A 16775-nucleotide genomic window follows, 5' to 3' on the forward strand; every position below is an offset into this window, starting at 1 on the left:
GTAGTCAAGTTGGGGAAAAGAAAGCAATATAAAGAAAAGTGTAAAGAAGGGTAAGAAGAAAAACAAAAAAGGGTGTGTGTCTGTGTGTGCTTCTCTGTGGAGGTTTTTTGTGTGTGAGTTTATTACGGAAATTATTATTATTATTATTTGGACGACACGCGATACGTATTAAAGCAAATAAGAAACCAAACCCATATACAAACTACGAAACACATCAGAAATACATAGATCAAATAAGATCAAAAGAAATCTACACACAAATTTGCTTCTCTACAGAATGCTCGAAAAGTATCTAACCGCTATTATTGTACCATATCTCTCCAAGTATGCGGAGAATATTGACTCAAAGCAGCTCAGTGTTGACCTTTGGAATGGTAAGGCATTTCTTAAGGATCTTGTCCTAAAACCGACTCTCCTTGACGCCCTGCTAGATGGAGATTCTAGCAGCAGTGATAATGTAGGAACGGCAGCTTCTGCTGCGGGAAACACAAGTAAGCGTTTACCGTTGAATTTGCAACGTGGTATATGCAAAAGTGTAAATATTGTGGTACCATTTACTCAAATGCGTTCGAAACCGGTGGTGATAGAGGTGGATGAACTCTTTATATGTGTACGTGGAAATACAGAATGTCGTAATGTAGTGTTGAGTAAAGCTGCTAAACTAGACGCACAGGCAGCGTACAAAGAACGTCAATTAGAACAGTTTGAAGCGGAACGAAAACGCATGAAGGAATCTAATGCCACTGCTACTAATACTAGTAATAATAACAGTGGAGGGGCTGGTGAGGCTACCGATACAGGTGCTTCATCATCACCTTTAACTACTGCAAGCGAAAAGGGAGGGTATTTTTCCCGACTTGGGGAACTTGTTATCAACAATATCGTCGTGAAAGTTCGAAGTGTGCATATTCGTTACGAAGATGAATCTACAAAAACTATAATGGGTGCTATTCTTGGTGGTGTCCGATTGCAGACAATTGATACAGCCACTGGAGAGGCAGTATTTGTTGATCCTTCTGGACTTCAACGTGTTTCAAAACGATTGGAATTTGAAGGTATGCAATTCTATTGTGATGATCCACTGCGATGTGAGATGTTAAACTCACAAGATCACTTTATTTCTAATATGACAGATATGTCCGTTTGGTATAAAGCTATGCGAGATCGTCTGGAAACGGGAGATGTACGTGTTTCTACAATTTTTGGACCTATTAAAGGACATGTAGATGCAAATTTGGTTTTAAAAAAATACATTCAACAATTATTACATGAACCGTATCTTTCTATACGTATGCAATTGAATACCGTTATAGCAAGGTTTAACCGTGCCCAATATTTGACTCTCATACGAACTGTTTCACTTTTAAGTAATTGGAATAGTTTTAATGAGGTCCTCTCTCGACGTCCTAATGTGCCTGTGATGAATCATGCTGCCGTCTGGTGGCGCTATGCTATTAATGCCGTACGTGCGATTGCTGGAGCCCCCCGTCGTGAGCGACTTCTCCAGCGTATTTCAGAAGTTTGCATGGTGGACTACCACGTGCTCTACCGCGATGTGGTGCGCAAGTCGGAGATGTCAGCGGAGAAGCAGCGGGCCTACCGCTTCATCACGCGCTTCATGACAGTGCCCGACATGATTGCCGGCCGCCGTTATGTCTACACGCAACTGGCGACGGCCATTCAACTGAAGCGGAAGGACCACGAGGCCTCCGCAGCAGCCGGCGGCGGCGGGGGCGGGAGGGACGGCGGTTGGGGATGGGGGTGGTGGAGGCGGCGGGGCGATCGCGATCCGAAGGAGGCCCGCGAGGAGGAACTCGCCATTGAGGAGCTTCAGCGGGCCTACGGAATAGACCCCAAACACCCAGAAGAAGAAGAAGGAGAAGGAGAAGGAGGAGGGAAGGGACAACTTCCCAAGTCGTACTGTTGGTTGGACGCACAGTTTGATATGGCTATGTTGTGTGTTTCTGCCGATATATCCAGAGCAGAGGCTACCACGTTGAAACTGCATAAGTTGGCAACAAATGTGAAGACATTTAATGCACCCAACTCGATTCAGTTCCGATTCGTCACAGATAATTTGACCTTATCAAACCCAGTTATAGATGATGGTTCAATGTCTTTACATCCATCACTAATTGAAGGACTACCTATGCAATTTGTAGATGTACGAAAACAACATGGACAGGAAATGCAATATACACAAGAAAGTCAGGGTCAAAGATCTTCATTCTTGCAGGATACTCCATTACTGGAATGTAATGCCGCATTTAATCCAATAGAACAACCTTTACAAGATACACATTTGGATTTTGTTATGGATCTTCGTCTTTTACCTCTTCGTATTATAGCAGATCCACCTACTCTTGATAGTATATTTCGTTTCTTTGAGATTCCACAAGGTATTGATCTTGGTGCTATTGTGGAAAGAACTAAAGCTATTGCCGCAACAGTTGGTCAAGCTGCCTCTACAGAACTTCGTCTTGCCATGGCCCGTTCAAAAAGTTTTAAAATTAGTGTAGATGCTGCCGCACCTCATATTATATTACCAAAAACATTACGAGGTTCTGCAGATGAGCCAGCTTTAGCAGTTTCTCTTGGACACGTAAAATATGATACCCAACCATTAACAGAAACAGAGAAACAAAGACGTTTGGCGACTACACATCTTAATGATGCAACTGAAGATATGTTGTATTATTCTAGTACAGCAACTTTTGCAAATTTTTATGTGGAATTAGCACCTGTAGAAATGGCTCTAAATCGACCAGGTACGGGATTTATGTTCGTTCCTGAAGTAGCTTTTTCAGCAGAAGTATTACACCTTATTGATGATAGTATTGAAAATCGTGAACGATTTATTGTTCGAATGGAAGTTCCAGCATTACATCTGGGTTGTTCTCTTAGTCAGGCATACATTCTGTCAAATATGGTAGAGAGTTGGCTCTTATTCCTTCATAATAATGACGCTCTGTACAGTGATGATGTATTGGCATCCTCACTAGAAGAGACCACTATACAAAATGGAGGAGAAAGGATGGGATCACTTGCGGTAAGCGTAGGTGAGCTTGCTTCCTATTCACAATCACATCTCTCAAATACAATAAGATGTAGTGGAAGAACAGGAACAACATCTGTAGTTGCAGGAGTGGAATCCGAATCTGGTGAAGTGAGTCCAGCTTCTCCATCACTTGCTAGTAAATCACGAGAAGACTTTCGGTATTTGCGATTGGATATGACATTAAAGGAAGTGGGTATAGTAATATTTGAAGATAACGCTATTACACAACATCCATTGGAAGATCCCCGCTTTACTTTAGCCTTTAGTGCGGCTACCGTAAGATTACATATGGGAACAATACAAACAAAGGTAGAGATGATGCTTGAACGTCCTTACTGCCGAGATGCACGAGATCCAGATCATCTTATTCTCAGTGCTACTAAGATTCATTGTAAGATAAAGACAGCACCAGAGTCACCAGTAAAGGTACAAGTATTATTAGAACCATCCATTACTTTTCGTCTTGGTACACCATGTATTCAACTACTGGAAACACTTATGGATATTGTGAACTTGGTTACAACCACACCAACTCCAATGCCAATGGAACGGGTAACCCTTTCACCCATGTTGCGTCGTCTCACTGGTTCTTCACTAAATGTGAAAGGTACTCCTATTCGAGTGATGTGTGAACAAGCACAACAACAAAATAAAAAGTGTCAAGAAGATATTGATTCTAGACATGATACACCGGTAGCACAACTCTCACTTCATATTGCTGGTACAGCTACAGTAGAACTGATGGATCATCATCGTCATCAAGAAGAATCACAAGAAGAAAAGGATTATCTTTTTGCTCACGCCTCCTTTAGAGAAGTAACGCTTTCACTTAAAAAGAATACTGTTACGATGGAGGTAAGTGGTGGGGTTCAGCAGGTGACGTTGTCATTATCAGAGGAACACAATGTCTCTCCTGCAAATCGTCTTATTTTACAATACCGAGCCCCATCCCAATCAACCATAATAGAAGGAGGAGCAGAAGCAGAAACAGAGGCAGAAGAAATAAGAAGAAGAACAACAATATCAACAGCAACAGCAACTTCTGTAGCCTCTGGTTTATTACTTTCTTTACCACCAACACAACAGGTAAAATCATCTTCACCTTCACCATTTTCGTTACCCTTATCACCATTGAATCCTGTCTCAACACAGGAATTTGGAACCGCAAGTTTTCCTCCTGTTAATTCTGATAATCATGAACACATCACATTTGCCTATCGCACTAGTAGACCGGTGGAACCTATTTTTGAAACGGATAGTAGTGGCAAGCGATGTTTAATGAATGCATCAGAGTTGGGATTTTCTACTTTTGTGGAAGTTGAGATGAGTTCCAGTGCGGTACTTCTTGATATGCATAGTATTATGACGTTAACACAGTACTTTACCAATGGTCTCTTTTCGCGCGTAGCCGATTTAACCAATCGACCACGTTATGATAGGGAAGCTACTATAAAAAAAGGTCCAAAACCACTATCATCATTATCACGACCACCACGATCATTTCTAGTACCAGCAACAACCTCACCATCATCACCATCACATATGATTATATCCTCACAAATGGAAGCTGTCCAGTCACCAAAACTTTTAACAAGTCTACGTGTTTTTGCCCGTGATCTTTTCTTTGTTCTTCCTATTGATGTTCGCACAGATAGTGGTGAACAATTCCATGTCTCTGTTGATCATGTTGCGGTACAAAGTAGTTTACTGGCTGCTGAGGGACAACAAACGATGAATATTTCACTTCGTGAGATTCGTTTTCTACGTGATTACTTGAGTAAATCAACAACAACAACAGCAGCAGCAGAAGAAGAAGAAGAATCATCTGAAGGAGTAAAACCACATATTCTGATGCCGACAACAACACTTGATATATCTGTTAAAACTCCACTGGATCCAATCTCTGATGATCCTCTTCGTGTAGATTTACGTGGTGATGATTTAACACTTAATATTACAGAAAATGATGTTGTCGAACTTTGTCGTCTTGCAGTTGGTAACCTTACACGTATGCCACCCCCACCCCCACAACCACAGCAACAACCACAACAACAATCACAACTACTACCACGAGAAGAAGAAGAAGAAGAAGAAGAAGAGAAACAGGATCATCATAAGGAACAAGAATCCATGGCCACATCACCCTTATCCCCTTTACTAGCATCCACACTTGTAGAGTCTCATTCACATGTAATGCCAGCTGTAATAGGTGAATCGGTATCAGTAGACGAAGAAAGAAGGGATACATCAAAAGGTGTACGTAGTGATGAAATATGTGTAACCTGGCGTGCATCCCGTGTTTGTGTTTCACTTTTAGATGAAGTTAGCAAGAGTGCACGTTTCCGCTTAGAAGGCAATGGATTGGCATTTCAAATTCTGGCATCTGGTAATGATATGCATATGCGCTGGACACAACTAGCACTGTACGATATGTATAAAGAGAAACGAAGTGCTACAATGCTTTTATGTGGTGAGAGTCGTGTGGAATTACGACATGTTCTTACAACGCGTGGTATTCTTCAAAAGAGTTTTGGTGTACGTTCCGCTGCCACTGTGGCTGCGCGGGAATCATTGGATAGTGATGTGTCTAGTGCTGGAACTTCACCCGGCACTGCGGGGGCGGAATTACTTGGCGTTCCAACACTTGTGGTGGATTTCACTCTCCATCGTTTTGCGATATCGGATCAATGGTTGTCTGTGTATGACTTTGTCTGCAATGAGGCGGTTATGCAGGCACTAGAGCCAATGATGACAAGTCCACCAATAGGGAAAGAAGAAAAAGGAAAAGAAGAGGAAACAAAAGAAGTGGAATCGGGTGTAAAAGGTGAAACTCCAGTGGAAGCCAGACGATTTCGTTATTTAATTACAACACGTGCCGTTAAGGTACCATTTTTAACAACATCACGTGTGGAGTTAATTGAAGCGGATATTACATCCTTATTTGTAGATGTCATTACACTCTCTGGTAATACCAGTGTAACGGTACGCATGCAGGATCTCCTCGTACGTCACTGTGCCAGTGGAGAACGTATTTTATTTAAACAACATAGTACATGTGATTCCCGTATGGATGAGGATTTATTATGCGGTGGAATGGATACGATTTCCACCACAATAGGAGGAGGAGGTGGTGGTGGAGGTGGCGGTGGTGGAAATATCACCGGAACTTGTGGATTACCGATGACTACTACAACTACAACTACGGGTAATGTTGGTATTTGCGGTGGTAGTAGTGGGGCGATTCCCACGATGGTGCTTCCCGGAATGTCTGTTCCCATCATTAATGTACCGGCCACCAGTATGAATCTAAACAATCCAACATTACCGCCACTGCCAACAACCGCCACTGCAACTGCTACGATTGCTGCAGCCGCTACAGCCGTTGCGGCGTCTGGTGATATTCTTACGGTGTGGTGTTCCTTTGATTCCGAGGCGGGCCGACAGAAAGTAACACTGGCGTTGGGTGAATTGGCCGCATTGTGTTCAGTTCCTCTCATCATGCAATTGGTGGATTACTGTACAGGCCCTGATCAGCCAATTGCGAAGATATCCAACTTGGGAGTTATGCGTGGACATCGTGAACGATTGGCACGGGCGGCAGAGGAGATGGTGCAGAATGGAACCTTTTCATTACATTTACTTTGGCGACAACCCCGTATTATATTCGCTGGTGATGCCCAAGAGCTTTCAAATAAATCACGTAATATTGAGGCACATCTTGGAGTAATGCGATCCACTATTGAGTTGGATAGACGTCATGGGAGTTGTGTGGTTTCTGCCAAATTAAATGATTTTTCTATTCCAGATATGTTAGAGAGATCAGCCTTGCGTTTCTCTTATATTATGAAAGGAAAGGAAGAGAATGTATCGGCAGTACTGGAGAACACCACTGCCCTTCTTCATCCTGCAGAAATAGAGAAACTCTTATGGGTACTGCAACGAAACCTTATGGCCCCTATTGAACACAATAGTAAAGAGATGGATACACAAACAGCAACAACAACAACAACAAGAGGAGTAGTAGAAACAAAACAACAGGAAGAAGTAAATAAAGTAAAACAGGAGAAACATGAAGAAGAAGAAGAAGTCTCACAAGTAGAAGGAACATCTAATCGAATCATACGATTCCAAGCAGAAGGTGTTGTACTTGCCATGTATGATGTTGTTGGGATTAACGTACACACCGCCTCACTTAGTGAATTAAATGTGGAAGTGGCACCAACTGGAAATGTTCACATGACAGTACGATCTCTTAGCATGATGGAACACTTTACAAAACGTCAACTCTTACAATCGGTGGGTGATGCCGCCATTACAGTTCTCTTCTCCGTTGCAGATAAAACAACATCTGTAGATCTTGGAGATATACGCTTTATGCTTATTCCCAGGGCGGTAGGAAGTCTTCTGAATGTACTTCTCTCTATACAACTCCCACCACCACTCCCCACCGCACATACCGTAGCCACCAAAACATCAAAGACTCATACTGAAATAAACAGTAATGATAATAATGATAATAATAATAAAGATTCTACTTCTGGTGGTTTTACTCCTCTTCTTACGAATCGTATTCGTGTTTCGCTAAACCATTCAGATGCCATTGCCGTTCAAGGTGATCGTGATATATTTTCTGCCAACATGACAAATTCAACATTGGATTGGTGTTCATACACAGATGCCTCTAGTTCTCTCTCAGTTTCTGTGGGTTGGATTACACTTCATGATACCTTTTCACAGAGTACCCGTTATGCAGATATTGTTTATCCTATTCATACGAACGAAGATAATAAGACACAGAAAACACCTGATAATGTCATATCCATTTCATTTTTCACTTTTCCACCAAGAAATAAGAAGAGTCATGATGATGATGATAACAATGATGATGATGATCATAATAGTAACCACCACAAAAGCAGTAGGAATAATATAAACATCCCTATGTATGCTCATAAATTAGAGTGTCAACTCTCTTCAATGACTGTAGTGTTGGTGCCAGAGGTGACCTCTGCTATTATAAAGGTTCTCTCAGATGTGAAGGGGTACATATCAGATGTAAATCGTGAAAAAGCATATGATTATGTTGCCGATAAAACGGCTCAAACCGTACATGAACGACAACAATTAACACAAATTGAGGTGGTCCTTAAACGTCCTACTATCATGTTGGTGGAGTCGGTTCATTCTACTAATGTAATTGAAGTATTTCCTGGTGATTTTAAAATACGAAATGAAATTTGTTGTATGAAAGGAAATGAAATGATAACAACAAAAGAAGCAAAAATGGAAATAGAATCAACAGAAACTGGAATAGTTTCTTCTGATAATAATTATATGGAACTCTTTCATCTCTCCATTAGTCGAATGTTATTAAATGTCTTGGGAACCGTTGTATTTACTCATAATAACTGTATTGAAGTTAATCTCTCACGTTCTATTGGAGATCTTACTCCTCCTACTGTTATTACTACTACTACTATTACCACTACTACTACTACGACTACTACTATTACGGAGACTACACCTTCTGTAGATGTTATGAATATCTCTCTTACGATCCCGACCCTTACCGCTAAACTATCACAGGAACAATTAAGTTATCTACTAGATGTAGTGGGTGCTTTTCGTTTCTCCGGTCCTGTTTCTCCATATGGAGATAATATGATGTTTATGGCCTCTTCTACTTCGCAGGTGGCGAGTGGAGGACATCAAGAGGGAGTTGCAAGTGCCGCCAGTGTGGCTACACCCATCACAAATTCTCTTTCACTAAATACAACGATGAAAAGAAAACCGCAACTCGCATCTCTGGCTACTCAGCCATTTAGTGGTAATAGTACCATAACAGGAGGGGGAATGGGTGAGACCTCAACCTCAACAACATCAAGTGGAATAGGAATTATGAAGTTTACAGCAATTATGCAGCGATTTGAAGTGGATATTGAGGGTATTTTCAAACTAGATATTGGTAAATGTAACATTGAACACTCTTCAAAGTCTTCTGGAGGCAATAATAACAACAACAATAACAACAGTAACAGTAACAGTAATAATAATAATAACAGCAGCAGCAGCAATAATGTCATCAGTGGAACGAATAATAAAACTGGTAGTATTTCAAGTGAAACAAAAATTAATTTGGAAACCATTATGTTGCGACATCGTGTGGCTGAAAGCACCACCACTACAAGTTCTGATCTTTTTCTTATGGAAAATACAAAACTGCTTGTTACTTCATCTACCAATACCACTGCTGGTGTTCGTGTGAATGAGACGAATGCGGATGTTAAAATGTCATCTGTTCGACTCTCACTCTCACCCTTAATGTTACTGGATACACGTGATGTTCTCTATGGTCCTATTTGTACGAAAGTACTCCGTATCCCACTTGTGCCTATTCCTGTTTGCCGATTGACAACAGAGTTGCATGTATTAGATTCAGATCTCGTATTAGATGGAAGCCATATTCTCACCACCGCAAGTCGAACACGCTGTTGCTATAAATTAGATTTAAATCAACACAAACTTTCACTTACAGGGGCCCCAAGTGCACAAATTGTACTTGACGATAATTGTCATCTCACCATTGTAAATGGCACCATTGTGGTACCTGGTTTATATACATTAAGTTCATTTGTAAGTTTTGGCCTTAATGCGATGCTCGTAACGGGAGACTCTTGTGTAATTGATAAATGGGCCTATTGTGATCGGGCACAGACGCAGGGAATGCGGGATCTGCGCAGACGGAGTAAAGGCGGAATGGACTCTAGTCTCGCCTCACAGAGTAAAGTCACCGTAACATCTCCAACCTTTTCCACAAAGCACCAATCTCAACAACAATCTCAACAACAACAACAACAACAACAACAACGGCAAGGAGCTGTATCTCCACCGTATGGACTGGCTTTATCTGCTCCTACAACTACAACACCAATGCTATCATCCTTTTTCACGGAAGAAGAAACTCGAACCGTTGTTTCTGTTCACTGTGATGAAATTAGATTGCGAGCCATGTCAGAAGAAGTGGAAGAAGTTGCAGTTACAGTGATTATGTCTGCAAACTTGCTCTTCACACAGGAAATAGAAAATGGAATAGCCACACAACGTGCCTCCAATCTGCGTCTTTTGAATGTTCATACCGGTGAAAAGGATGAAGGTACTTTACTCCCTACAAACTTGGATTTTAGTATTTCAGGTGTAGATACGATGTGTGTTTCTGCTACACTAAGTACATTAGAGTTATGTGTTCGTATGGCTCTTTTACGTTCTTTTGTGGAACTTGGAAAAGATTTTATGACGGCTTTTGTGGAAGATTTGGCTTCACAGCGACGTCCACCGCAAATACAACTTGAAGATGATGAATTCCGTCCACTCGTGACTGTAGCTCATGCTGGTGAATGTCGTTATTGTGGACATATGAATGCGTTTCTTCGAGAACGTGAAGAATATCAAACAGTTATTACGACCACGAGTACTAGTATTACGACGACTACTGTTAATACTTCTTCAACTACTACGACTGGTGCTAATGCTAGTGCTACGGTTGGGGCTAATAATAGTAGTAGTAGTAATAATAATAATAGTAATAATAATAATAATAATAATGGTTTAGATTCTACTGCTGGAAATACGGATACGATGGTTGCTACTGGGGTTCTCTGTTATAAATGCTGTACGGGTAGAAATACACTTCCCGCGACGGATATTCGGCTTGAAGTGCCATTAGTGGATTTAGTGGTGATGGGCCATCATGGTGGGATGATCCAATTATATTCCTCCAGTGGTATTGTGGCTTCCGTGTCTACAGAGAAGGAATTTCAAATTCAATTAAAATTCAAAGTACGCAATTTAAATCATAATGCGGCAGTCTGGGAACCATTAGTGGAACGATTGGAAGCGACGATTGGTGGTAATGTTTCTGAAACCGGTACAAAGTCTTCTTATTGGATTAAAGTGGAACGTCTGGATTACGTTTTATCTCCTGATAATATTCGATTGTTTTTACAAATTGTAGAAGACTTTTCCGCGACATCAAAGTTACAGAAACAACTACGCCAAAAGATCCGTTTGAATGCACGTAAAAGTATTGTTGGTGAAGAGAATGTAGAATCTAAAAAAGATAAATCACTAGTTCAAACTTCTGCTGCTGCTGCTGCTGCTACTGGAGAAGAAGAAAAAGAAGAACATGCGACGAATACATCTGATGAAACTATGATAGCAAAACCAGAAACCACTGTTACTAGTAGTGATACTAGTAAGATCAAAGCAGTTTCTACAGAAGTAGAGAGCGAAACTATTGCTGCTCTTATTATGGTACAAAATTACTTTAGTGATTGTATAGAAGTTGATGGAAATGTCGTGGGTCCTCGTGGAGGTACATTAGAGTTTGCAACCAGTTCAACTTGTTGCACAATTCGACGAAGTGGTAGTAATAATAATAATAATAATAATAATAATAATAACACTATGGATGATCATGTAACCGTTGATTGGGTAAAATGTCCATTATATCTTCGTAGTACTGGTATGATGGTGGAAGTAGAAGTGGAACTCATGCGTAGTGAAGGTTCTTATCATTTACATCGTGTGGTACGTTTACGTTGTTATCCAGTCCATTTTACGAATTCCATTATTTGTTTTGAAAACAAAGTCAGTGTCTTTATGGAGATTTTAAAAGGAGAAGCACCTGTGGCCCCAAAAGAACGTTATTACTTTTCTCCAAACTTCAAATTAGAAGAAAAATTACAAATACGACCTATGCACTCTCATGGAGATGATGATTACACTACTGCCGTTATGTCGGAATCCAAGACCACACCTACACTTAGTATGCTGTTAAATAGTACACTCACAACACTTATCTGTAATAACTTAAGGAAAGATGGTCATTCTTTTGTGGTAAGAACGAATGAACAACAGAATGGTGTATGTGCTGGTATACCTGTATTTCTTATCTCTATTGAACCTCAACTCTGTATTCAAAATAATCTTCCATATGGTTTATTTGTGAATATCACGAACCCTAATGGGAAGAAGTCTATATACAATGCCGTAGTGGAACCTAATCAAATGGCAGATGTTTTTCTTGGTGAGATGACTTTAGAAGATGCCCTCTTTTATCTTGAGATACATCAACAATCCCAACACGATGAAATTAAAGAACTAGGAGATCGGGTTGGTGTACCTGCTGTGTACAGTACACCTCGTGGGATATTAATTACCCGTCGGACTTCACGTGTGGTACTGTATGGAGGTGAAAAGAGAGAAGTAGAAATGCGGGTTGGTGTAAGGCAAATGGGTAATACCATTCTCTTTCATACACCCTACTCTATTGTAAACTTTACACCATTAGATTTAATGGTGTGGGAATGTAATGTCTCTGGGGAAGTGATATCGAGAAAAGGGACCAATTTTGGATATTTACCAAAGAATATGCAAAATCCATATATTGCCTCTCCAACAGAAGTAAATACGAATGAATTTTTCGTTAAATTAGGTGTTGCGGACTTGTATGGAGCTGCTCTTCCATTACATGTACAAGGTCGTGGTGTAGTGACACTTGAAAATAAAAACTTAACAAGCGCAAAAGATAGTAGTAAGAATATGGTATTTCATCTCATTCACTTTACACAAGTGGATATGTATGGAACGAACTTTGTCACTATTGTACCACGATGGATGTTAGCGAATCGTACACCAAGACCACTTTACATTGCACTAGCCGTACCCGCAATTATACAACAACAACAATCATCTACTACTACTACTACTGTTACTACTACTACTAATACTACTGGAATGGGAAGTAATAGTGGAACACAAGGTTCTGGTCGTCCTCCTACTAGTACAGTCTCATCTTCATTGGCCAAACCCAAGTTTGTGTGTTCTACTGAAAGCGCTCAATTAGTCCCACCAAACTCCGTTGTGCCATTCTTTGTATCCCCCAAGTGTACTCCGGAGATTGGATATAATGCCTTTGTCTTGCAAACAGCCCATACCCCTGCTCGCGGCGATCCTGTAAGTTTAGAGGAAATCCACGATACATTAGTGGTGGCTCATGGTGTACATGATGGTCTGGATACGGAGGGTGGGGATGTGCATGTTGAGATTGCGGTGGTACTTGACCCTCCATACACCTTTGTTACTATACAGGATCCTGTAGTCCCACCCTATATTGTGATTAACCGAACCAATAAGGCTATGGAATTACATGATACACATGGACGTCTTATTGCCAGAGTTAAACCGGGATGTTCGACGCCTTTTGTATTAGATGCACATAGTAATGCTTCTCGTACACGTGTTTCCTTTGCAAAAGAACATCTTCTCACTACAACAAGTACTGCTAGTATGGGTAGTATTGCTACAACTGCTACTTCTACTACTATTACAAATGCAAGTAAGACTCTTTCTGTTAGTATGGTTGGGGATGTAGCTAGAGAAGAAGTTCATGAAGGCAAGGATAATAAAGAGTTGGAAAGTTCTAATAGATCCAAGAAGGAAGATGTACATACTGCTGCATTTGTGGAATTTAATTTTCAACAGCGTATTACACCACACGAAGCATCTAATGCTTTGGGCCTTACATACAGTGTAACTCTTGGACCATTTGGACAACAAATAGTAGAGATTAGTTCTACATTTATGGGAATGATGGGAGAAATACGTACCTATCAACCTGTACCACAACCTCCACTTGATGTTGTGATTAATATAGTTTTTTTCTCTTTATCTATGGTAAGAACTGATAAGGAAATTGTTTTTGCAGCATTTAGTGATACACGTTTACATTTTAATCGACAAGGAGGTAAAGAGGTGATAAGATTTTCTATCAAAAATTTTCAGGTGGATAATCAGACAGAGATTAAACCCGTTTTTGAAGTTACTTTATTCCCTATTCGTTCTGCAGAAGATGCTCCTTGGATTTCTGCATATATTGAAAGAACTATTGTACCTGTAAAGTCACTATTATATGTGGATGAATTACGTCTTGATATTGTTCCATTAGCCATTCGTTTATCTGATAATATACTTATTGCTTTGGTTTTATTTGCTTCCAACCTCTCAAAAGAGGAACCTCCTCGACAAAGTGCCCCAACAGATGAAGAACTTTTTGAAATGGCTCCATTAAGAGTGGGTATTATGGATACACGTGTTATTATGGATCGTTTGGTAGTAAATCCACTTGTGGTACGTCTTTGGTTTGCACGAGAGGAAGAAGGTCATGATTTTATTCGAGAACAAATGCAAAGTCGTACGGCGGCACTTGTATCGATGATGGTAGCCTCTTGTGAAGATGTAAAGATAGCTATGCCTGGTATTGTTATGCAAAAACGTACCAGCAGTGCGGGTCTCCTTTTACAATGGGTTATGCAATCTTATCTTGATGGTATTCGTAATGAAATTCGAGGACTTCTCTTTCAATATGCTTCTTCCTTACCTTTAATTGGTGCACCTATTAAACTTGCCTCTGGTGTAGGCAGTGGGGCCATGAAATTCTTCCGTGAACCCATTGCGGGTCTCTCCACATCTCCCAAAGCCTTTGCGATGGGACTGGCAAGTGGCTCTTCTTCTTTATTAACAGATGTTGTGGGTGGTGGTTTTGGTGCCATGTCAAATCTCGCCCGTGCTGGGGCTGGTCTTATTAACGCCGCCGCTGGCAATACGGGCAATAACAATAGAGATATGCGGGGATCCGGCAGTAGTGGTGGTGGCGGCAGTAGTGGCGGCGGTGGACTTTTGCGTGGACTCACAAGTGGAGTGACGGGTGTGGTGACGCGGCCAATGGAGGGCGCGGCGGAGTCCGGCGCTGCGGGTCTCATGAAGGGCGTTGGAATGGGACTTCTCGGCATCGTGGCGAACCCAATGGCGGGATTATTGTCTGATGTTTCCCGCGCCACTGGTACAGTGGCTTCACTCTGTGATGAGAATTACATTCCAGATGTTAAGCGAATGCGAAATAGACGAGATTTTTATGTAATGGGTGCTGTAGCGGAGTATCAGAGTATTGTCTCTGTATATGAGTATGAACGTGGACAGTATAATGGCTCACGATGGGTGCATGAAGGGTTTATCGCTACAGATGGTCCACAATGGTATCCATGCAAGAAGGAACAAATACAACAAACATACGGTGTGAAATCAGATGCTTGGCAATTGGAACTCTATGATACCAATGTGGAAGGATGGCGATTTAGTAATAAGTATTATGGAATCTATACAAGTGTGCAGATGCCAACCGCACGGGTAAGAAGAAGACGTTGGATTGTACCACTGAAACCAGCACCATCCTCACATGTAGTGAAGCTTCTACAACAATTAACTACAGAGAAGAGTAAAACCACCATTACAACAGACACACCCACAACTGCCATCTCTACAGACACTACAACAACCACAGGGTTAAAGAAGGGTCAGAGGGTGTTAATAACCGATTCTACAACAACAACAACAACTTCAACAGCCACTCAAGTAAAGAAAGGAACAGAAACCACCACCACCACCGAAGAGGGAGGATTGGAACAACAACAACAACAACAACAACAACGCTCTCACTCATCTCTTTTCTCATCATTGGAACAACAACAACAACAACAACAGCAACAGCAGCAACAACAACAAGAGAAGGATACCTCTGCGGTGCCGGACTCTGTAGTGGTGGTGTATGAATACGAGTCGAAGGTGCCCATCATTGGATGGAGCAGTCGTTTTCTCCCCGCCGGCTACGCGGCCTGGCAGGACAGCCGTGGGCGGCCGCAGCCCCGCAAGACGGAGATGGAGCTCCCAAAGGGGTGGACGTGGACCTCCGCGTGGACAAACACCGGCGGGGATGCGGACGGGTGGGAAATGGTGCCGCGGGAGAATGAGGGATCGGCGAATATACGCCGCCGCTGCTGGAAACGCACAGCGCGAAGGACGTCGATATCCCCCTCCTCCTAAAAAAAAAAGAGTTTTTTTTTTTAAAAAAAATAAAGAAGAAGGAGCAGAAGAAGAAAAAAAAAAAAGCAAGGAGAGAGAAAAGGAAAGGAGGAAATGTTATGATTTGTGGGTTTTTGTTTTCTTCTTTTTTTTCTTTATTTCTTTCCTTCTTGTCGTTTGGTGTTGTTGAAATGGGTGGTGACGTTTGATTTAACCGATGGGGTGAAAAAGGAAAAAAAAAAAAAAAAGAAATAATAATAAAAATAAAAATACAAAGTCCCTGCGAACGCGAATAAAGAAAAAAAAAAGAAAGAGGATTCTAATGATGAATTGAGAGAGAGAAGAGTCTTTACAAGACGCACGTACTTCTCCATACAGATATTGCTTTTGCTGTTTCTGATGATGATGTCAGCACTATTACAACAATTGCCAAAGGTGTAATGAGCGAGAAAAAAGAAAATAATGGAAATAAAATGATTCGATAGGAATCAGTCTGTTATATATATGTTTAGTTTATTGTGTGTATATGCTTGCAAAAATATAAAATAAAATAAAAAAACAGTTCGTTTATTTTATTACTAATTTATTGTTCTGTGTGCGTGTTGATGTACTTCAATGATAGGTGCAAAAAAAAAAAAAAGGGGGAGAAAAAAGAAAAAAAGAAGTGGAGAGAAAAGACTATAAGGTGACATTGGCACAATGTAAGTCTACCGTCTTGGTATATTGGGGTTCGGCTCTATGGAACGAGCAATAGTGTGGTTCTTAAACGAAGAGTATAAAAAAAAAAGAAAAAAAAAAAAAA

General features: G+C 41.0%; 1 protein-coding gene across 1 annotated transcript; it reads left to right on the forward strand.

Annotated features, from left to right (window-relative positions):
- Positions 1-277: 277 nt before the first annotated feature.
- TM35_000102040 (uncharacterized protein) lies at positions 278-15994 on the forward strand (the record flags this gene model as incomplete). Its single annotated transcript, XM_029024695.1, has 1 exon — positions 278-15994. One exon carries the CDS (start codon positions 278-280, stop codon positions 15992-15994), a length of 15717 nt encoding a protein of 5238 aa, XP_028884002.1.
- Between the last annotated feature and the right edge of the window lie 781 nt (positions 15995-16775).

Source organism: Trypanosoma theileri, assembly GCF_002087225.1.
Source record: "Trypanosoma theileri isolate Edinburgh chromosome Unknown TM35_Tth_10_V1, whole genome shotgun sequence".
NCBI classification, from domain to species: domain Eukaryota; phylum Euglenozoa; class Kinetoplastea; order Trypanosomatida; family Trypanosomatidae; genus Trypanosoma; species Trypanosoma theileri.